The 22,826-nt window shown below is 43.8% G+C and overlaps 1 protein-coding gene across 4 annotated transcripts in view; it reads right to left on the bottom strand.

Annotated features, from left to right (window-relative positions):
• Positions 1-4,839: 4,839 nt before the first annotated feature.
• Positions 4,840-22,826, bottom strand: part of oat (ornithine aminotransferase) — a 29,749-nt gene continuing 11,762 nt past the window's right edge. For 3 of the 4 annotated variants that reach the window (XM_063071862.1, XM_063071859.1, XM_063071861.1), the window contains exon 10: positions 10,459-10,782. In XM_063071862.1, coding sequence (XP_062927932.1) covers positions 10,622-10,782 — 161 coding nt within the window. In that variant the 3' untranslated portion in view covers positions 10,459-10,621. Of the gene's footprint in view, positions 4,976-10,458; positions 10,783-22,826 lie in introns of those variants that run through there. The other variant, XM_063071860.1, reaches the window with a different exon arrangement.

The raw sequence follows: 22,826 nt of genomic DNA, 5'->3' as shown, positions 1-22,826 counted from the left end.
CCGGTTGGAAGAAGAGGCTGGTAGAGAAGATGTTGAAACTGGAAGCTGTCTTTTCCACTGAAGAGTTTGATGTGGATTGTTCCAAGAGTACACATCACACTATCCGGGTGACTGAGGATACCCCGTTCAGAGAAAGGTCGCGGCAACTGGCATCTGCAGAGGTGGAGGACGTTCGGCAGCATTTGTGTAAGTTGAAGGAAGCTGGGATCATCACCGAGCAACGAAGCCCCTATGCGTCCCCAATAGTAGCGGCCCGGAAGAAGAATGGGAAGGTACGTATGCGTGCGGACTACAGGACTCTGAACAGGCGCACCGTCCCTGACCAGTATACTGTCCCAAGGATTGAAAACGCACTGGCCTGCCTGAGTGGTGCAAAGTGGTTCAGTGTGCTGGACTTGAGGAGTGGATATTACCAGATCCCCATGAGTGAGGCCAACAAAGAGATGACGGCATTGAAATGTCTCCTGGGATTTTTCCAGTTTGAAAGGATGCCCCATGGCATCTCAGGAGCCCCTGCAACCTTCCAGCAGGTCATGGAGAAGATGGTGGGGGAGATGAAATTGCTTGAGGTACTGGTGTATCTGGATGACCTCATAAGTGTTTGGATCCACCTTGGAAGAACATGAAACAAGGTTGCTGAAGGTGCTGGGCTGCCTGAAAGCTGAAGGGCTAAAACTTTTCCTGGACAAGTGTCAGTTCTGCCAAACATCTGTTAGCTATGTTGGGCATGTTGTCACATGAAATGGAGAAACTACAAATCCAGTTAAGATAGAGGCGGTGACCAATTGGCCAAGACCCCAGACTGTGAGCGCTTTGCGCTCATACCTCGGGTTCTGTGGTTACTATCAAAGATTTGTGAAAAGCTATGCGAAAGTGAGTCACCCATTAAATCAGCTTCTGTGCACTTACACTCCCTTGGGGAAGAAAGAGAGGGAGAAAAAAGGACAGGAGGGCGGAGAGTTATCTTAGACCTTTGGACCGAGGTCGGATGCAATATGTAGGGAGGCCTTTCAGTCGCTGAAGGAGCTGCTGACCCAGATGCCAGCCGAGAGGGTTTAGCGGGCATCCCATATCAGGATCAGGGCACCAGGTTGAGACCCATTGCATTTGTCAGCCAGTGTCTGTCACCCTCCAAGAAAAACCATCCCACTCAAAGTTGGAATTTCTGGCGTTGAAATGGGCGGTCGTGGATGAGCTGAGTGACTACCTCTACAGGGCCAAGTTTGAGGTGAGGACGGACAACAACCCCCTAACTTGCATCCCGACCTCAGCAAAACTGGATGGCAGCATTGTCTGCCTATGATTTCAGCCTGAAGTACCAGCCAGGAAGCAGGAACATTGATACTGATGCTTTGTCCCAACGGGCGCATGAGGGACTGGTCAGGGATGGGGTGTGGGAAAGCGTTCCTGCTCCAGGGGTGAAAGCCATGTGTCAGTTTGCGATCACCGCGAAGGCAGAGGGAAGGGAGGGGCAGGGTCAACTGGGAGCTGCTGATGACACCATTCCCCAAGTTTACCATAACCTGACTGCCTTGACAACAAATCAGCTGCCAGAATTAAGTTCTGGAGAAGTGGCAGCTGCTCAGCGAGATGATCCTGGCATTGGTACCATTTGGGCAGCAGTCGACAAGGGAGACATGGCTCAGGCGGAGACGACAAAACATGTGTTGGTGCCTCCATTACTGTGATAATGGCCTAGGTTGGAGTTGAAGAACCAGATCTTATACTGGGTCACATCACCCAACCATCCTCGGCATTACCAGCTAGTTCTGCCCATGAAGTATCTGAGGATTGTGTTGAAATCACTTCATGATGATTCTGGACATTTGGGGGTAAAGACCTACAGATTGCTCAGAGACCGGTTTTACTGCCCCCAGATGAAATCAGAGGTCGAAGAATACTGCAAGTTGTACATTCAATGCCTACGGTGGAAAACACTGCTTACGCAGGCAGCTCCCTTGTCCCACTTGCAGAGTGTGGGGCCTCTGGACCTGGTGTGTATGGATTTCCTGTCAATAGAACCCAATGCCAGCAACACGGCGAATGTCTTAGTCATCATGGACCACTACACCAGATATGCTCAGGTTTTTCCTACCAAGGACCAGAGGGTGTCTATGGTGGTAAAAGTGTTATGGGAGAAGTATTTCATCTATTATGGCCTTCCCAGGTGGATACATAGTGATCAGGGACGGGATTTCGAGAGCAGACTCATCCACGAGTTACTGGGCATGCTTGGAGTCGAGAAGTTGAGGACCACACCCTATCACCCACTGGGTGATCCCCAGCCAGAGAAGTTTAATTGGACCTTGCCAAACATGCTCAGGACCCTGGAGATCAGCAAGAGCAAGTGGAGTTAACATATTGGGCATCTTGTTCACAGTTACAACTGTACATGAAGCTATTAGGTACTTGCCATATTATTTCATGTTTGGGCATGAGGCGATGTTGCCCATTGTTCTTTGTTTTGGGACTGACGAGAGTGACTTACTCCCGAAGACTTATCTGAAGTATGTGCCTGATATGAGAAGAGAGCTGAAAAGGGCTTATGAATTAGCTGGGGTCACAGCTGCCAAGCAGTATCAAGGAAATAAGAGGAGGTATGATCAAAAGCTGAGGGTTTCCCAACTCCTGCCCAGAGACTGACCTCTCAAAGAATTTGGGACTACCTGGGAAGCATATGTTGGCTGACCGCTGGGTGGCTACACCCTATGTGGTGGAGAGTCAGATACCAAACCTACTGATTTTCCAGGTGAAACCAGAGGAGGGGAATGGGCCTGTCAAGATTCTCCATCGGAACCACCTGCTGCCCCGGGACAAGAGCTGCAGGTAGACCCAGAGCCCGACTTGGAGCCTACACCTAGTAAGAGGACTCTGTGGAAACACTGGGCGACTGCAGGTGAGATTAGGCTGGCCCCCACCCAAGAGGGATACAGATTCGGAGGATAAGGACCTGAATGTGCGGTATATTCTGCCTTTCGCTAACTCCCCATTGATTGATGAAGACTCCCCAGCCCTTCTCCCACTGAATCAGGTGAAGTGGGGGTGGGGGGTAGGGGGGCTATCTGTGGGTAGCCTGAGTTGCAGCGGGACCCTGCAGGGGAGGAAGCGGGGCTTGGCCACGGGACAGAGGGCTCTGAGTTGCAGGTAGGCGTGAGTAATAGAATAGGTTGGGGGAGGCCTTGCCGGGTAGACCGGAAGTATCCCCAGTAGTGTCTGAACCTGAAGAGTTAGGTGAGAGGGAATGGAGGTCTCAAGAGAATTAGGAGACCGCTGGATAGGCTGGCCTATGTAGCGGTGGAGAAACAGAATGTGATCCCTGCCCTTTTGGGGAGCTATGTCACTGCCTTTTACACCTGGATTGGGCTTTGTGTTTTGCAGGAAGGGTTGGCAAATTATTTCAACATCATGAGGACATGACTAAATTTGGTGGGGGGAGAATGTAACACTGTAAGGGTTCACTGCTAATGAATGGCCTCTCTGTAATGTTATACCGCTCAAGTAATGCTTTCTCTGTAGCAGCAATGTTTGGGTTATGACTAGAAATAATGGGGACTTTGGAATGTATGTTAGCCAATGAGAGGGGTGTTGTTCTTTCTTGTGGGTTTGGAAGAGGGATTTTTGCGGTCTTTTATCGGTGAGGGAGAGAGGACACGAATGGAGAGTGTTGGTAGACTGCCAGACGGAGTGGACTGAAGAGTGAGGGTCCGAGGGTCGGCTACGCTCGGAGGATGACAGGAACAAATGGATGGAATTGGGAACTCCACTGTTTGCGCTTAAGACTGTTCCATGAGAATGGGCCCTTTTCTTTTTTTTCGTTTCTTTACTAACCATATAGTCAAACTAATTGTAAAGTTCAATCATTTAATCGCATATTGTGTAGTGTTTGTTATTTTATAGTACTGATTTGTAACAGGGGACACATCACATAGCATCCACCCAAACAAGATTTCTTAAGTTTGGCCGGGCCGGGGGCTATCATCCCCTAGATTAAGCCACTAGCCGAACCGAGGGTTACACTTAACTAAAAGGATAATGAATCTTAAGCCTGAACATTTCTGCTAAACAAATATAGCCCAAGGCAGAATCAGAATCTGCAGTTGAGCTTCCAGCATATCTAAAATGAAAACAATTTCAAAGCTTTAGAAAATGCAGAAATTGTTTATTAATAGTCAGTCTACATTATGTACTTTAGTTATATCTCAAGCAGATCTAGCTTTGCTATATTCCCTGGTTTCACTTATCAAAATTTGCCACCACTGTCAATTGCTAATTCTAAACCAGCAGTTTTCATTGCTATTCTAATTATAGATCTGCAAAATACAAACTTACAAGCTATTGTCAGCTCAGCAGTAAACATTCAAGGTAATGAGATGCAATTCTAAAAGTTACACCTTTTACATTCATACAAGAGTAATGATGCTTGGAACGTGCATCTCAAACTATTATCATATTTGGACACTAGAAAATGTGTTAAATATTAATCAAGTTCAGGATCTCACGAGTGCCAAGAGGGACAGTACAAACCAAGAATAATCTGTGCAGATTCTAGTTACTGTGTAAGATTTGCCCAATACAGAGGTCAATGATTGAACATATTTGGTTAGCCTTCTGTAGGCAGAGCCAGAGTTGAATGATTTAAAAAATTCAACTTCGGACAATGGGCATCCTTTCATACATTCACTGTTTTCACACAATGAATAATCAGACAATTTTGAAATTGATTTGATAACCAATGTGGCAAAACACAATTCTCTCGCCTTCGAACTTTAAAGCTGGATCAAGAGTTCACTATAAAAGCCATAATAGGACACTAGAGTACAAAAACAAAATGATCTGAAGCAGTGGATTCCTAACCCTTTTTATGCCATGGAGCCTTACCATTAACCAAGGGATCCGTGAACCCCAGGTTGGGAACCTCTGATCTAAAGCCCATGAAGTAACACAGAAAGTCATAATTATTCAAGTCAGGCACATTCTGTGGAGAAAGAACAAAGTTATAAATTAACATCTCAGTAGATAAACTAGCATGAAATACCAATCTAAAATTAAAACTTTCTCCACTAGATACAGCCTGACATGTTGAAAAATTTCAGCATTTTCTATTTTTTTGGCCACAGAACAATGGCAAACAGGTATCAAAAGCTCAGTGTTGCAAGACCGAGAACTCAACTGGTCAGTCTAGCACTTATGCTGCATTATACCAAAAGACTCAAGAGATCACCAATCACAAATCCAGGCCTAATTACATTTGATGACTCAGTTTTGAAGATCTCAACCTTTAATGACATCGTAAATATCAAAACTCAAATTTAATCTTGTGAGCATTTACAGGTTACTTAAAATTAAACCAGGAAATTCACAAACTTGTGCCTCAGATGTTCCTGTAAGGCAGGTGTCAAACTACCGGCCGGTGAGCTGCATCCGGCCCGCGAAGGGGTCCAATCCAGCCAGCACGATGATTTGGAGGGTGGGGTGGGGGGAAAAGGTATATTCACGACCATTTATTATGTACCTGTACGGCAGGCGCTCTCTCTCCCACCACTGTCTGTGCCGCCTGCTGCGCCGGCAGCTTGTTGTGTGTATTTTTTAGAAAACAACAGGCGGCAGTTAACCACCCGCTGTGCATAAGCACCTACCACCCTGCATTGAAGACCACTAGGGCCCCACTTACGTTGTCACACACAGAGTACTCAGGTAAGTAACACCTGTAGCAAGGCTGAGACTGTTTGCTGCTGTCGTTCAAAATGCTTTCCAAGAAAAGTTGACATCGAAGGTCGGATATTCAACGATAATTGGAAAGATCGTTTTTTCTTCTATGAGGTCAACGGCAAACCTGTGTGTCTGATATGCTCGCAACAAGTGGCTGTGGCAAAAGAGTACAATATCAAACGACACTGAGATGTCACACGGAGAAAAACATGACAAGTACGCAGGACGACTCAGAATGCAAAAGGTAAACGAGCTCGAAGCAGCTCTGAAAAAACAGCAATCAGTGTTCACCAGAAGTCGAAAGACTCATGATGCAGCTGTCAAGGCCAGCTATATTATTGCCAACGAAATAGCTGCTGTGTCGAAGCCATACTGAGAGGGGGAACTCGTCAAAGCATGCATGCTGACTGCGGCTGAGCTGGTGTGGCCTGAGAAGAGACAGGCTTTTGGTAATATCAGTTTGTCAAGAAATACTGTGGCAGAGAGAATCGGGGACCTTGCAGGAGATTTGAACAGTCAACTAAAAGACAAAATGAAGTCATTCATTGCCTTCTCTATTGTAATTGATGAGAGCACTGTGACTGATGTAGCTCAATTGGGAATATTTATTCGTGGTGTTGATGCATCTTTGACCGTCACCAAGGAGTTTGTGGAGATGGTGCCCATGACAAACACCACAATGGTTAACGATGTTTTCTCCAGCCTCGTCAAGGCCTTGGACAGACTGGGGGTTGACTGGAGTCTCGCTGACAGCGTGGCAACGGATGGCGCACTGTCCATGGTCGGAAAAAAGACAGGTGTTGTTGCGAAACTCAGAGAGAACGTTTAGACAGAGAATCCAGAGCAGGAATTCTGGAATTTTCATTGTATTATACACCAAGAGGTGTTATGTAGCAGGAGCCTGAAAATGGACAATGTCATGGATGAAGTAATCAAAATGGTTAATTTTATTAGAGCCAAGGCACTCAACCATCGGCAATTTGACACCCTTTTGTCCGAAAGTAATATTGGACACAGCCTACCCTACCACACTGAAGACTGCTGGTTGAACAGAGGGGTTGTGCTTAAACGTTTCTTCAATTACGTGCGGAAATTGGACTATTCATGAACGAGAAAGGAAAGCCAGTGGCAGAGTTGGATGACCCAGACTGGCTTCATGATCTTGCATTTTTGGTGGATATAACTGAGCACTTAAATGTGCTTAATGTTAACATGCAAGGCTGCAACAAACTTGTTACGGAATACTATGACAGCATTCGTGCCTTTCAAATTAAATTAGGCCTGAGGGAGCAGCAAGTGAAAAATGAGTGACACTGCTTGATGCACTGCGACATGTAAGCAAAATTCATTATGAAATATTGAGTGTTATAATATTGTGATTCATTCATCTTCTGACTTCTATCATTGTAAATATGATCACTTCAATAAAAATTAGAGGCTAACTGTGTTCATTGAGTTTGATTGCTGGAAGCAGGCTAATAAAAATTAGGTGCAGTTGTGTAGCCTACTCCACTATCAACTCTGCTCTTAAACACATCTTCCCCATTTCACGTACATCCGCTCTCACTCCATCCTCCCGCCACCCCACTAGGAATAGGGTTCCCCTGGTCCTCACCTACCACCCCACCAGCCTCCTGGTCCAACATATTATTCTCCGTAACTTCCGCCACGTCCAACGGGATCCCACCACTAAGCACATCTTTCCCTCCCCCCCCTTCATTCCGCAGGGATCGCTTCCTACGCAACTCCCTTGTCCATTCGTCCCCCCCCATCCCTCCCCACTGATCTCCCTCCTGGCACTTATCCGTGTAAGCGGAACAAGTGCTACACATGCCCTTCCTCCCTTACCACCATTCAGGGCCCCAAACAGTCTTTCCAGGTGAAGCAACACTTCACCTGTGAGTCGGCTGGGGTGATATACTGCGTCCAGTGCTCCCGATGTGGCCTTTTATATATTGGCGAGACCTGACGCAGACAGGGAGACCGCTTTGCTGAACATCTACGCTCTGTCCGCCAGAGAAAGCAGGATCTCTCAGTGTGCATACATTTTAATTCCACATCCCATTCCCATTCTGACATGTCTATCCACGGCCTCCTCTACTGTAAAGATGAAGCCACACTCAGGTTGGAGGAACAACACCTTATATTCCATCTGGGTAGCCTCCAACCTGATGGCATGAACATCGACTTCTCTAACTTCCGCTAATACCCCACCTCCCCCTCGTACCCCATCTGTTACTTATTTTTATACACATTCTTTCTCTCACTCTCCTTTTTCTCCCTCTGTCCCTTTGAATATACCCCTTGCCCAGCCTCTGGGTCCCCCCCCTCCTTGTCTTTCTTCCCAGACCTCCTGTCCCATGATCCTCTCGGATCCCTTTTGCCTATCACCTGTCCAGCTCTTGGCTCCATCCCTCCCCCTCCTGTCTTCTCCTATCATTTTGGATCTCCCCCTCCAACTTTCAAATCCCTTACTCACTCTTCCTTCAGTTAGTCCTTACGAAGGGTCTCGGCCTGAAACATCGACTGCACCTCTTCCTAGACATGCTGCCTGGCCTGCTGCGTTCACCAGCAACTTTGATGTGTGTTGCTTCGATTTCAAATGGTTTATTAATGGAAAGGGTGTGGCTCCCAAAACAATCTTAGCCAAAATAGCATTGTTTTTTCTCTCTCTCTCATCACAACTATCTTGTAGCCTAAGTTAATACCAATCATAAAAATAATGCTTGCAAAGCAATCTTCTTCATAAGAAATGAAATCCATAAAGCAGTTACAGCAGAGACCGAGACACATGAGAGCAGGTTGAAAAAACGAAGGCAACGAAAGCTGTGGGAGTATGCGCACAACTGATCCGGCCCGCACGAAGTCACATTTTGCCCAATCCAGCCTGTGACCTAAAATGAGTTTGACACCCCTGTTGTAAGGTATGCCTACACAAGCTATTAAATACGAGTCTTACATGGAAGAGCTTAATGGTCAACAATGTTGCATAATAAAAAGTGCCTTATTTAGCAAACCTTTATTAATCCAAGGATACTACGTACATAATGAACATCCTGTTCTTGTACAGATAAGCAAAATCACTGTTACAGAAGTATCCAAGGGTTTTTCTACAAAACTGAACTCAATTAGTGCAACATTATTGCAATTACTCTATAGTATAATGTAACCAAATCTCATAGAAACACCCTAAAATTCTGCCAGCTACCAGCAATGAGTAAGTAGCAAGGTAGCAAGTTATTTATTTTGCCCAGTCAATAATAGAAGAGCAGCCCTTACTGTACCTACATTCACATCCATGACATCCACTAACTGAATTAACATTTGTCATCGTTGAGGCCAAATGGTACAATATTTCTAGAATTTAGCAACATTTCAATGTTTTCTAATAACTTTTCTCCCCACACAGTACGGCAGATCAGCTGCAGAGATATTAGCGAAGTACAGAGGCATCTAGGAATACAGATCCATAATTCCTTGGAAGTACCATCACAGCTAGAGGGTCATAAAGCTTTGACACACTAGCTTTAATAATCAGAGTACCGGAGTTAAGATGTTATGTTGAAAGTTGCATAAGATGCTAGTGAGACCTAATCTGGAGCACTGTGTGCTCTTTTGGTCACCTACCTACAGGAAAGATGCTAGTAAGATTGAAAGACTGCAAAGAAAATTTACAAGGATGTTGCTGGGACTTGAGGACCTGAGTTATAGGGAAAAGTTGAATTGTTTAGGACTTTATTCTCTGGAGCATAGAAGAATGAAGAAAGATTTGATAAGCAGCATACGAAATTATGAGGAGTACAGAGAGGGTAAATGCAAGCAGAATTTTTGCACTGAGGTTGGGTGAGACGAGAACGAGAGATCATGGGTTAAGGGTGAAAAATGAAACGTTTAAGGAGATGACAAGGGGGAATTCTTCACTTAGAGGGTGGTGAGAGTGTGGAATGAGCTGCCAGTGGAAGTGGTGGATGCAGGCACGATTTTAATTTTTAAGAGAAACTTAAATAGGTACATGGTTGGGAGGAGTATGGAGAGCTATCCAGATGCCAGTTGATAGGATAGGCAGATTATTAGCTTGGCACAGACTAGATGGCCAAAAGACTTGTTTCTGTGCTGTAGTCTTCTAGGACTATGATTTGTGTCATATCCAGGATCAAACTCTAGACAGCTAAATTGCATGCAGGCTATAAGTTACAAGGTGGCAAATACAGTTAATTAAATCATACTTCATCCAACCTATCATTTTCTGACCTAAAATTATTCGATATTATTGAAGAACAAGGATTCTGTTTCAGTATTCAGACAAAAATTAACTGCCTTCAGGTTGAGACCATGTCCTCAAAGTATAATCATATTTTGAAATAATAAATTACAAGCAAATACGAGTTTCTTACATCAAAGATGCCCTCAACATGCTATTCACTTTGATTGTTGATAGATTACAGATTAGGAACACAGAAATGATAATCTGTCTCAGTGTTAGAAATGGGAAGATGTTTCTCTTCTACAATACTTTAGCAACATGGACAAAGCAAAAAAATTCTTAATGAGATGATTTAAACTTGCATTATGCCAAAAAAATAAATAAACTAACTTTACAACACAATTTTGACAATCTTGTCAAGGCAAAAGCATTTCCATCGTGATAGATGTATAGAATCTATAAATTGTTAATTTAATGACAGCAAGTAGACTTCAATTTCAGAGAATTTAAATTTGGTTTGTAATTCAGAAAAAATCCACTGTATCATCAGTTAAGTGTGTATTATTTAATTGAAATTAAATTTAAGTATGATTATTTGAGACAAGATTGATGAATATTGACAATTTCAAAGAAATTGCTAGAAAATAAGCAACAGATACCATCTTGTTGAAAAGAAACAACTCATCGTAATAATAGGTTCCATCTTCTTCAAAAAGACAAAATGGTCTTTTGAATGATATCAACACATTCTCTTATTTCATCCTCTTTGATCACAAGAGGCGGTGCTAGTCTAATGATGTCCCCGTGAGTTGGTTTAGCTAGCAGACCATTGTCACGTAGGCGAAGGCAAACATCCATGGCATTAAAAGCTGAAATAAGAAACAAAAGATTCAATAAATTAAGATTTCTTTTTTCTGCTTGTCCAAAACCCATCTTAATATGTTTGTATTTTATCACTTAGCTTTATATTTACCTTCAAGTCATTTGGACAGGAACATGGAAAGAAAATATTTGGAGATAAGGGGGAAATGGAGGCAAATTGGACCAGCTCAGGGAGAAGAGGGACAAATTTCCATTTTGTATAACTATCACTCATTTCCTACTAACTACATTTCATTTTATAGCATGAAACAATCTTGGTCAAAATAAAACAATAAGGGGCAAAATCAAACATGTCACCCAGACAAAATTAAAACAGGCTCACACTTATATAACACCTTTCTCAGTTCCAGTGCTTCCCAAAACACTTTATAGCGAGATATTTCACTTGAAATCGGGAGGAGAAGATGGCAGCGCGATGCAGCTCTCCGGTGAAATGATATTGTATCTGTTAAATAGAGGCCGTGGACAATTCTGATTTGATGAAGACAGATGTGAGAAGCAGAGGAACATCTGGAGAAATTTCTGAAACACCTGATTTCGCTGCCATTGTTACTGTGCGATCGAGAATCTCCGGAGGGGAGGCCCCAAAATCCCCGGCTTTGCCTGCTGCTGGTCACCGAGGCTGAGGTCGAAGTGTTCAGATACAGATGGTGCTCGGTACTCTGTGTTGGAGGGCTGATCAGAGCTCGAAGTTTTCGGACAACTCTCAGAGTCGGACTGTGGTCGGGCATAGCAGGGAGAGTTTTCTTCCTTCTCCCGTCTGCGTGAGATGTGGGACTTTCGAGAGACTTTGAACTCTTTTACTGTGCCATGGACTGTTCCTCATCAAGTTATGGTATTGTTGCACTGTTGTAACTATATGTTATAATAATGTGGTTTTTGTCAGTTTTTCAGTCTTGGTCTGTCCTGTGTTTCTGTGATATCACACCAGAGGAATATTGTATCATTTCTTAATGCATGTATTACTAAATGACAATAAAAAAGGACTGCGTGTCCTCATAATCTAATCTAATCTAAATCATTTGTGCGATACAAGCAACAAGATGTTCAATTAGATCACACTAAACTCCCACATATTGCACAAAGATAGAACCAGATTTTTTCTTGGACATTAAGACAGAAATAAGTAGGCTGCAGAAACTTGTAAAATTAGTCAGCATAGGGTATTATGGGTATTAGTCTCCATGGGTATTAGTCTCCATAGTATTCAATACATCTTCAAGGAACTGTGGCTGAGGAAGGCGGCATCCATGATTAATGACTCCCACTACCCAGGACACTCCCTATTCACACTGTTATCGTCAGGAAGGAGGTACAGAAGCCTGAAGGTACACACTAGCAATTCAGGAGCAGCTTCTTCCCCTCTGCCGTCCGATTTTTAAATGGGCATTGAACCCACAAACACCACCTATTTTTATTTCTGCTTTTTGCACTACTTATTTTAACTACATAAGAAGCAAAGAGTGGGAATAAACGGGACCTTTTCAGAATGGCAGGCGGTGACTAGTGGGGTACCGCAAGGATCAGTGCTGGGACCCCAGTTGTTTACAATATATATTAATGACTTGGATGAGGGAATTAAATGCAGCATCTCCAAGTTTGCGGATGACACGAAGCTGGGTGGCAGTGTTAGCAGTGAGGAGGATGCTAAGAGGATGCAGGGTGACTTGGATAGGTTGGGTGAGTGGGCAAACTCATGGCAGATGCAATTTAATGTGGATAAATGTGAAGTTAACCACTTTGGTGGCAAAAATAGGAAAACAGATTATTATCTGAATGGTGGCCGATTAGGAAAAGGGGAGGTGCAACGAGACCTGGGTGTCATTATACACCAGTCATTGAAAGTGGGCATGCAGGTACAGCAGGCGGTGAAAAAGGCGAATGGTATGCTGGCATTTATAGCGAGAGGATTCGAGTACAGGAGCAGGGAGGTACTACTGCAGTTGTACAAGGCCTTGGTGAGACCACACCTGGAGTATTGTGTGCAGTTTTGGTCCCCTAATCTAAGGAAAGACATCTTTGCCATAGAGGGAGTACAAAGAAGGTTCACCAGATTGATTCCTGGGATGGCAGGACTTTCATGTGAAGGAAGACTGGATGAACCTGGCTTGTACTCGTTGGAATTTAGAAGATTGAGGGGGGATCTGATTGAAACGTATAAGATCCTAAAGGGATTGGACAGGCTAGATGCAGGAAGATTGTTCCCGATGTTGGGGAAGTCCAGAACGAGGGGTCACAGTTTGAGGATAGAGGGGAAGCCTTTTAGGACCGAGATTAGGAAAAACTTCTTCACACAGAGAGTGGTGAATCTGTGGAATTCTCTGCCACAGCAAACTGTTGAGGCCAGTTCATTGGCTATGTTTAAGAGGGAGTTAGATATGGCCCTTGTGGCTACGGGGGTCAGGGGGTATGGAGGGAAGGCTGGGGCGGGGTTCTGAGTTGGATGATCAGCCATGATCATAATAAATGGCGGTGCAGGCTCGAAGGGCCGAATGGCCTACTCCTGCACCTATTTTCTATGTATATATATATATACCTAATGTGACTCAGTTTTTTAATCTGTTTATCAAGTATTTCATTGTACTGATGCCATAAAGTTAACAAATTTCACAACATATGCCAGTGATATGAAATCTGATTCTGATGTAGGTCAGTTGGAAGCACCTGCAGGAAAAGTGCCGGCTCAGCCACTTCCAAGTCAAAATCATATTGGCAATTTTTTCAGCCAATTTGATTAAATCAAAGATATAAAAGGGCCAGCTTTGACAATAACCAGAATTGCATTGCTCCACGAAGCCCAGGATCAAACTGCTATGGTATTCCAAGATAGCTACCGGAACTTAAAATGGAAAAAACGTCCTGGCATACTCTGCCCATTAACAGCACTAAAACCAATTTGTACAATTCTACTTCCAATTTATTTACTTTGTTTATTGAGATACAGTGCCAAATAGGCCCATCCAGCTCTTCAAGCTGTGTCTCACAGCAATCGTCCCTCCCCCCACTCCACCCTGTGATTCAACCCAAGCCCAATCAAGGGACAATTTACAATGACCAATTAACCTACTAACTAGTACATCTTTGGACTGTGGGAGGAAACCAGAGCACCAGTAGAAAAACTACGCAGTCAACGGTAGAACGTACAAACTCCTTACAGGCAGCGGCAGGAATTGAACCCAGGTCACTTGAACTGTAAAGCGTCGTGCTAACCAGTATGCTACCATGTCACCCTTCTCAAACATCAGAAATTAAACAGACTGTCATACATCGCTTGTCGTTCGTTAGTGAGGTAGTGTGAGGTTTAAAAATAATTCCAGTGCTTTTGGCTCTTTTCACCGGCTGCATCAACATAGAATCAACGAAAAGACAGGAGGTGTAAGCAGAGCAGCCATTGCAAGAGTGGGCCAGTGTTAAAAATGGTCAACTTTTGTCTCAACAGGCATGGGCAAGAACAGGCAGAGGTTCTAAGTATGCAGGTTTCTAGATTTTTTTTTCTGTTGATACATAGCTAGTACACTGGGAGTGGGTTCGGACATTGTGGTATGTTCCTTGTGTGAGATGTGGGAACTCTGAGAGACCTCCAGATTACATTTGCATTAAATACACCAAGCTGCAGCTCCTTAGAGACCATGTAAAGGAACTAGAAGTGTAGCTGGTTCAGGTGTAACCTGTCCTTTTTGTAGAGGTCATACCCTCCCCAGAAGAGATCCCAATGATCCAAAACCCTAAAATCCTGCAAACTGCACCAACTCTACAGCCATGCATTCATCTGCCAAATCATCCAATTCTTACTCACACTGGCATGTGGCACAGGCGGCAATCCAGTGATTACTACCCTGGAGGTCCTGCTTTCCAGTTTTCTATCTCCCTATATTGTCTCTTCAGGACCTCATCCACTTTTCTACCTACAGTGATATCAGTGGTATGCATCCTCCTTTTAGAATGCCTTGGAACCAATCCAAGACCTCCCTGCCCTGAAACTTGGGAGGCAACATACCATCCGGGTGTCTCTTTCACATCCACTGAATCTGCTTTCTGGTCCCCCTATCACAACTGTACTCCTCTTCACCCCTTTTCTGTTCTGAACGACAGAACCAGACTCAGTGCCAGAGACCTGGTTGCTGCAGCTTCCCTCTGGTAGGTTGGTCCTTCCAACAGTATCCAAAGCAGTATACTTATTGAGTGGAACATTCACAGGGGCACTTCTACACTGGCTGCCTGTTCCCTTTCCCTCTTCTGAGGGTCACCCAGGTATCTACCTTTCTGTAGCTCTTATCACTTCATTTTCCCACATGAAAAGGTGTAGAGTCCTTTGGATAAAGAAATGCAAAGGTAAAAAGACCCTGATGGGAGTTACACACATCAAAGCTGCTGGTGAACGCAGCAGGCCAGGCAGCATCTCTAGGAAGAGGTACAGTCGACATTTCGGGCCGAGACCCTTCGTCAGGACTAACTGAAGGAAGAGCTAGTAAGAGATTTGAGAGGGGGAGAGGGAGATCCAAAATGATAGGAGAAGACAGGAGGGGGAGGGATGGAGCCAAGAGCTGGACAGGTGATTGGCAAAAGGGATATGAGAAGATCATGGGACAGGAGGCCCAGAGAGAAGGAAAAGGGGGAGGGGGGGAAACCCAGATGATGGGCAAGGGGTATAGTCAGAGGGACAGAGGGAGAAAAAGGGGAGAGAGAGAGAGAGAAAGAATGTGTGTATATGAATAAAGAACGGATGGGGTACGAGGGGGAGGTGGGGCATTAGCGGAAGTTAGAGAAGTCAATGTTCGTGCCATCAGGTTGGAGGCTACCCAGACGGAATATAAGGTGATTTGTTCCTCCAACCTGACTGTGGCTTCATCTTGACAGTAGAGGAGGCCGTGGATAGACACATCAGAATGGGAATGGGACATGGAATTAAAATGTGTGGCCACTGGGAGATTTTAATTCCACGTCCCATTCCCATTCTGACATGTCTATCCACGGCCTCCTCTACTGTAAAGATGAAGCCACAGTCAGGTTGGAGGAACAACACCTTATATTCCCCCTGGGTAGCCTCCAACCTGACGGCATGAACATTGACTTCTCTAACTTCTGCTAATGCCCCACCTCCCCCTCGTACCCCATCCGTTCTTTATTCATATACACACATTCTTTCTCGCTCTCTCTCCCCTTTTTCTCCCTCTGTCCCTCTGACTATACCCCTTGCCCATCATCTGGGTTTCCCCCCCTCCCCCTTTTCCTTCTCTCTGGGCCTCCTGCCCCATGATCTTCTCATATCCCTTTTGCCAATCACCTGTCCAGCTCTTGGCTCCATCCCTCCCCCTCCTGTCTTCTCCTATCATTTTGGATCTCCCTCTCCCCCTCTCAAATCTCTTACTAGCTCTTCCTTCAGTTAGTCCTGACGAAGGGTCTCGGCCCGAAATGTCGACTGTACCTCTTCCTAGAGATGCTGCCTGGCCTGCTGCGTTCACCAGCAACTTTGATGTGTGTTGCTTGAATTTCCAGCATCTGCAGAATTCCTTGTGTTTACGATGGGAGTTATATACAGGACTCCAAACAGTAGCCAGGATGTAGGCCTCAAATTACAACGAGAGATAGAAAAGGTATGCAACATTCCTCCCTTTTTATGATAAAAATAGGGGATTTCAATATGCAGATAGATTGGGGAAAATCTGGTTGATGCTTGATGCCAGCTGGAATTTGTAGAATGCCAAGATGGGCTTTTTAGAGCAGTTTACAGTGGAGCCCACTAGGGTAATGGCAATTCTGAAATGGGTGTTCTGTAATGACCTAGATTTGATTAGGAAGCTTAAGAAAAAAGAGCCCTTAGGAGACAGTGATCATAATACAATTGAATTCACCCTGCAGTTTGAGAAAGAGAAACTAAAAATCAGATGTATCAGTTTTACAGTGGAGTATAGGAAATTACAGAGGCATGAGAGAGGAGCTGGCCAAAGTTGAGTGGAAGGGGATATCAGCAGGGCTGACAGCAGAACAGCAATAATTTCTGGGATCAATTCTGAAGGCACAGGAAAGATACATCCCAAAGCTGAAGTAGACCATAAGACAGAGGAGCAGAATTAGGCCAGTCAATCGAGTCTGCTCCTCCATTTCATTGTGGCTGATCATTTCCCTCTTAGCCCCATTCTCCTAACTTCTCCCATAACCTTTCACAACCTTTCAAATCAAGAACAGATTAATTTCTATGTCAAATGCACCCAGCACTCCGGCGTCCACAGCTGCCTATGGCAACAAATTCCACAAATTCACTACCCTCTGGCTAAAGAAATTCTTCACTTCTGCTCCAAATAGATGGCATTCTATTTTGAGGGTATGCCCTGGTCCAAAACTGCCCACAAAAGGAAACATTCTGTTCACATCCACTCTATCCAGGCCTTTCAACATTCGATAGGTTTCAATGAAATCTCACCACCCCCCCGCCTCCATTCTTCTAAATTCCAAAAAGTACAGACCCAGAGCCTTGAATCACTGCTCATATGATTACCCTTTCATTCTCGTGAACCTCCTCTGAACCTTCAACGTCAGCACATCCTTTCTTAAAGGGCCCAAAACGGCTCATAATACTCCAAGTGAGACCTCACCAGCGCCTAATACAGCCTCAACATTACCTTGCTTTTATATTAGAGTCCTCTCAAAATGGATGCTAACATTGCATTCACCTTCCTCACCACCGATTCAACACGCAGATCAACCTTTAGGGCAGCCTTTCTCAACTTTTTGCCTTGGATGAACCCTTGAAATAATTTTCAGGTCTCAGGGAACCCCCGCGCAAAAATTACTATATCTACAGCTCACAGTACATTGGCGTGATCAGCAAGTTGTAGATATAATACAAAAATAATTGACAATGCTTTTTGAGTAGAGAATGAATTTTTTGCCAAACTTTCTTGGGGAAAAAAAACAAGTAGGTAAGCTTAGCTTACCTTTCCTGAAATTAATCCCTTTCTTTCCTGTTCATAAATTTTAAAAACTCATGAGGTAAACATAATAAACTTCTGTTAAATAAATGACTTAAGCCAAAATAGGATTTAAGTTTTCTAAAGATAGGCTTGGTAGATTTAATTTAAATAAAGGTTGTAAATTGATTTTGAAAGTTGGGGAAGGTAATATGGGAGGGAGAGAACTCAACCAAATAAACATAGTCCTACTGCGCACTGCCATACTGGGCTGAGAGACCTCTAATGAGATTACGAACGGGACTGCTCTGACACTGACTACACTGCACATACTAGCACTGTGCATCACACAAAGTAAAAGAAAATGTTTACTTATCTTAATCACGATCTCTTGTGGAACCCTGGTTGAGAAACCGTTTCAAGGAATCCTCCACAAGGACTTGCAAATCCCCCGCAGGGAACAGTCTATGCTATTATTCCTTTTACCAAAGTGCATGACCATACACTTCCTCACACCGTATTACATCTGCCACCTCTTTACCCATTCTCCCAATCTGTTTAAGTCCTGCAGCTTGTTTCAACACTACCTTCCCCTCCACCCAGCTTTGTATCATCCACAAGCCTGACCACAAAGCTATCAACATCAACCAGACCGTTGGCGTACAATGTTAAAAGCAGCAGTCCCAACAGACTCCTGTGGAACACTAGTCATTGACAGCCAATCCAAAAAGGATCCCTTAATTCCCACTCTGCCTCCTGCCAATCAGCCAACACTCAATCCATGCTAGTATCTTTCCTGTAATAACCTGAGCTCTTATCTTGTTTAGCAGCCTCGTGTCATACCTTGTCAAAGGCCTTTTGAAAATCCCAGTACACAACATCCACCAATTCTCAAGGAAACCATGCAGACTTTGGCTTATTTTGTCATGTGCCCTCAAGTACCCCAAAACAACATCCTTAACAATCCACTGCAATATCTTCCCAACCACTGAGATCAGGTTAATTGGCCTGTAATTCCCTTTCTTCTGCTTCCCACCCTTCTTGAAGAGTGGAGTGACATTTGTAATTTTCCAGTTCTCCAGAACCATGTCAGCTCTGACTCTTGAAAGATAAGACCATAAAACAAGAGTAGAATTAGGCCATTTGGCCTATCGAGTCAGCTCCATCAATCATGGCTAAGCCTTTTTTGCCCCCTCCTCAGCCCCACTCCCTGGCCTTCTCGCCGTAACCTTTGGTACCATGTCCATTTAAGAACCAGTCAAGCTCTGCCTTAAATACACCCAATGACCTGGCCTCCACAGCCGCCTGTGGTAATAAATTCCTCAAATTCACCACCCTCTGACTAAAGAAATTTCTCCATATCTGTCTTAAATGGGTGCCCCTCTATCCTGAGACTGTGCCCTCTTGTCCAAAACTCCTGCTCCATGGGAAACCATCCTTTCCACATCTACTCTGTCTAGGCCTTTCAACATTCAAAAGGTTTCAATGAGGTTTCCTTGCATGCTTCTAAATTCCAGCGAGTACAGACCCATCCTCATATGATAACCCTTTCATTCCTGGAAACATCCTTGTGAACCTTCTTTGAACCCTTTCCAATGCCAGCACATCTTTTCTTAGACGAGGAGCCCAAAACTGTTCACAATACTCAAAGGTGAGGCCTCACCAGTGTCTTATAAAGCCTCAACATCATATCCCTGCTCTTATATTCTAGAGCCCTTAAAATGAATGCTAACATTGCATTTGCCTTCCTCATCATCAACTTGACCTCAAACAACAGGAATTCTGCAGATGCTGGAAATTCAAGCAACACACATCAAAGTTGCTGGTGAACGCAGCAGGCCAGGCAGCATCTATAGGAAGAGGCGCAGTCGACGTTTCAGGCCGAGACCCTTCGTCAGGACTTGACCTGCAAGTTAACCTTTAGGGTGTTCTGCACAAAGACTTTCAAGTCCCTTTGCATCTCAGATTTTTGGATTTTCTCCCCATTTAGAAAATAGTCTGCACATTTATTTCTTCTACCAAAGTGTATGACCATGCATTTTCCAACATTGTATTTCATTTTCCTCTCTTGCCCATTCTCAAATCTAAGCCCTTCTGCAACCTACCTGTATCTTCAACATTATCTGCCCCTCCACCAATCTTCGTAACATCTGCAAATTTGGCAACAAAGCTATCTATTCCATCATCTGAATCATTGATATACAACATAGAAAGAAACAGTCCCAACACCAACCCTTGCGGAAAACCACTAGTCACTAGCAGCCAACCAGAAAAGATCCTTTTCTGGAATAGCCTAATTCTGTTCCTATGTTTTTTGGTCTTATTTGATACACTCTATCCTCATTATATGCATCTTCAGACTATGCGGATTCACAGTTATGCAAGGAACCTATTTCTACCAACATCTCATTATATGCGTTCAAAATTCACAGTTATGCAAGGAGCACTGCTTTCCCGCCAATACAAGTCAGGTGCGCGCGCCTCACAATCTCTCTCCTGCCACTCTCGCATTGGTTTTGGCAAGGTGTGGATGCACGATCTTAAACTTTTGTTGGTTTTACCTACGGAGCAGTGATTTTGTGCTTGAAATATTTAATTATGCCTCCCAAGCGTCCGATATCATGACCTGGGCCGTCAGCTGAGGGGCAGAGAACCGCTTTAACACTTGGGAAAAAAAGTTGGAAATTATAAACAGCGCGGCATCAGCTGAAGGTAACACAGCTCTGGGACGCTACTGACGGGAACAGAATCTTGCCCTTAAAGTTCATTTGTTGCTTGACAATGCACCAGCCCATCCTAAACATTTGGACAGCATTCATCCTAACATAACAGTGCGTTTCCTGCTGCCGAACACAACATCACTGATTCAACCATTCGACCGGTGTGATCCACATCCAAGGTGTACGTATTTTTTTTTATAACGGCAAACTCTCTCTCAGATGCTGCAAGCAACAGAGGATTTTGAAAATCCCGGGAGTTTACCAACAGTGAGGGAATGGTGGAAGTCGGAACACTTGACACAAATGGCGATGGACATGGACCCAAGTTTAGAATGGAGTCAGCATTTCGGTCATTCCCTGCCATCAACCCTTCTCCCCTACAAGCAAATTTAAAACAAAATGCTGCCAAGCAAACAACCCTCACCACTTTATGCAAATTGCTGTAATCTTTCTGCTGCCGGCAGTTCTAAGAGTTTTGTGAGTCTTCCTTCACCCCTTGCTGTGCTTGATATTATCCTGATGACCACAACCATCCACCTTATCCATGTAAAGCTGCCCGACACCACAACAACCACTCATCTCCTGGACCGAACACACCTGCCACTGTTGGTGAGTACTGTACACCACAGGATGTTAACTTTCTATGATTTATTACATTGAATAGTACCTTAAATTAATTAAATATAATACAAATGTTGTAGTACTGCTTTTGTGTCGTATTGGTATAAAAGTGTGAAAAAGTTACAAATAAAACATTTAGGAAGCCCTCTGGAACGCATCCTTATTTTCTCTATTTAAATAATTATTCACATTATGCGATTTCACATTATGCATCAACTTCGAGGAACGTATCCCTCGCATATAACAAGGATAGGGTGTATCAAAAAAGATTGCATTATTTGTTATTCAGCATGAATACAGACTTTCAGGTAATTTAACTATGAAGTTACATCATTGACAGTCTATTTATTCCCTCTCCATAGATGTTGCCTGACTGAGTTTCTCCAGCATTTTGTGTATGTTATTCTGGATTTTCAGCATCTGCAGAATCTCTTGCTTACAAATGATGCTTCTAATGAATAATTCCAGGTTAGAAAAGACCCATTATATTTTTATTACCCTCCAAACATCTCATTTCCTCTCTCCTAGAAAATGTGAACTCACCCAAAACTTTGTACCCTAACACAGCAAGTACTGTTCATTATTCTGTTTCAGCTCACATTTGCTCCATGTTCACCAACATATGAACATTACAATTCTCATCCTTGTTTAAAACCCAAGGTTATTTTCTCAGTTCTAAATGTTAGTAAAAAAATCAGTGCTGACTTCACTTTTATTTCAACTCAAACTTTATCCTTTCTGTCAATGGACGAATAAAAAGAGTTCCCTTGAAAACCCAAATTACCTCACAGAAGTAGAGCTCAGTTATGTATTCTTTGTAAGGATTAATGGTAACATCTGTTCTTTCCACCACGGGATACAAACACATGCTATCTTCCTCCGCAAAAGTGGTACATTTTATTCATGTTTATCACTTCCAGGTATTATATCTGCTTGTTTGTGATAATCCATTGCTATCATTTTTTCTGTTGTACAACTCGTCAATGACTATTCAAATGATTAGTGGTCAATGACTACTCAAATGATTAGTGGTCCAAACTTCAACAAGCAGTCTGGAGACAATTGTGTTGACTTACCTGCAATTTGCTGCATACCTACATCTTTAAGGACTGCCTGCAAGTCTTATTCCAAGCTAATTTCACTAGTTTTGCACAACATGATGGAGCAAGATTTGTCCCATTCCTCCTTGAAAAATTGCTCAGCCTGTGCCAGATAGTTGGGGAGTGGCAGTAGACCGCAATCTCGAGGTCTTCCGAGACGTTTGATCGGGTTAAGGTCAGGGCTCTGACTTGGCCGCTCAAGGACATCAGTTTCCTTCACTTGAAGCCACTCCATGGTTGCTTTGGCAATGTGCTTTGGGTTGTTGTCCTGCTGAAAGACGAACTTCCTCCCCAGTTTAAGCTTTTTGGCAGAGGCTAGCAGGTTTTTATCCAGGATCTCTCTGAATTTAGCAGCATTCATCTCCTCATCAATCCTGACTAGATTTCCAGACCCTGTTGCTGAAAACCATCCCTATAGCATGATTCTACCTCCACCATACTTTACAGTAGGGATGGCATTACCTAGCTGATGCACAGTATTAGATTTACGCCACACGTACCACTTAGTTTTGAGGCCATAAAGTTGCACTTCCCGGTCTCATTCAACCACAAAACCTTCTTCTACATCTTAACAGTATCTTCTGAAGGACGCTTTGCCAAGTCTTTGCGGGCAAGGATATGCTTTGAAGCCAGGACTTCTTCCTTGCCATTCTTCCATAAATACCCCTCTTGTGCAAGGCCT

The sequence above is a fragment of the Mobula hypostoma genome, chromosome 19 (assembly GCF_963921235.1).
Source record: "Mobula hypostoma chromosome 19, sMobHyp1.1, whole genome shotgun sequence".
NCBI lineage: Eukaryota > Metazoa > Chordata > Chondrichthyes > Myliobatiformes > Myliobatidae > Mobula > Mobula hypostoma.
The sequence above is the reverse complement of the archived record's forward strand: the minus strand, read 5'-3'. Positions and strand labels throughout refer to the sequence as shown.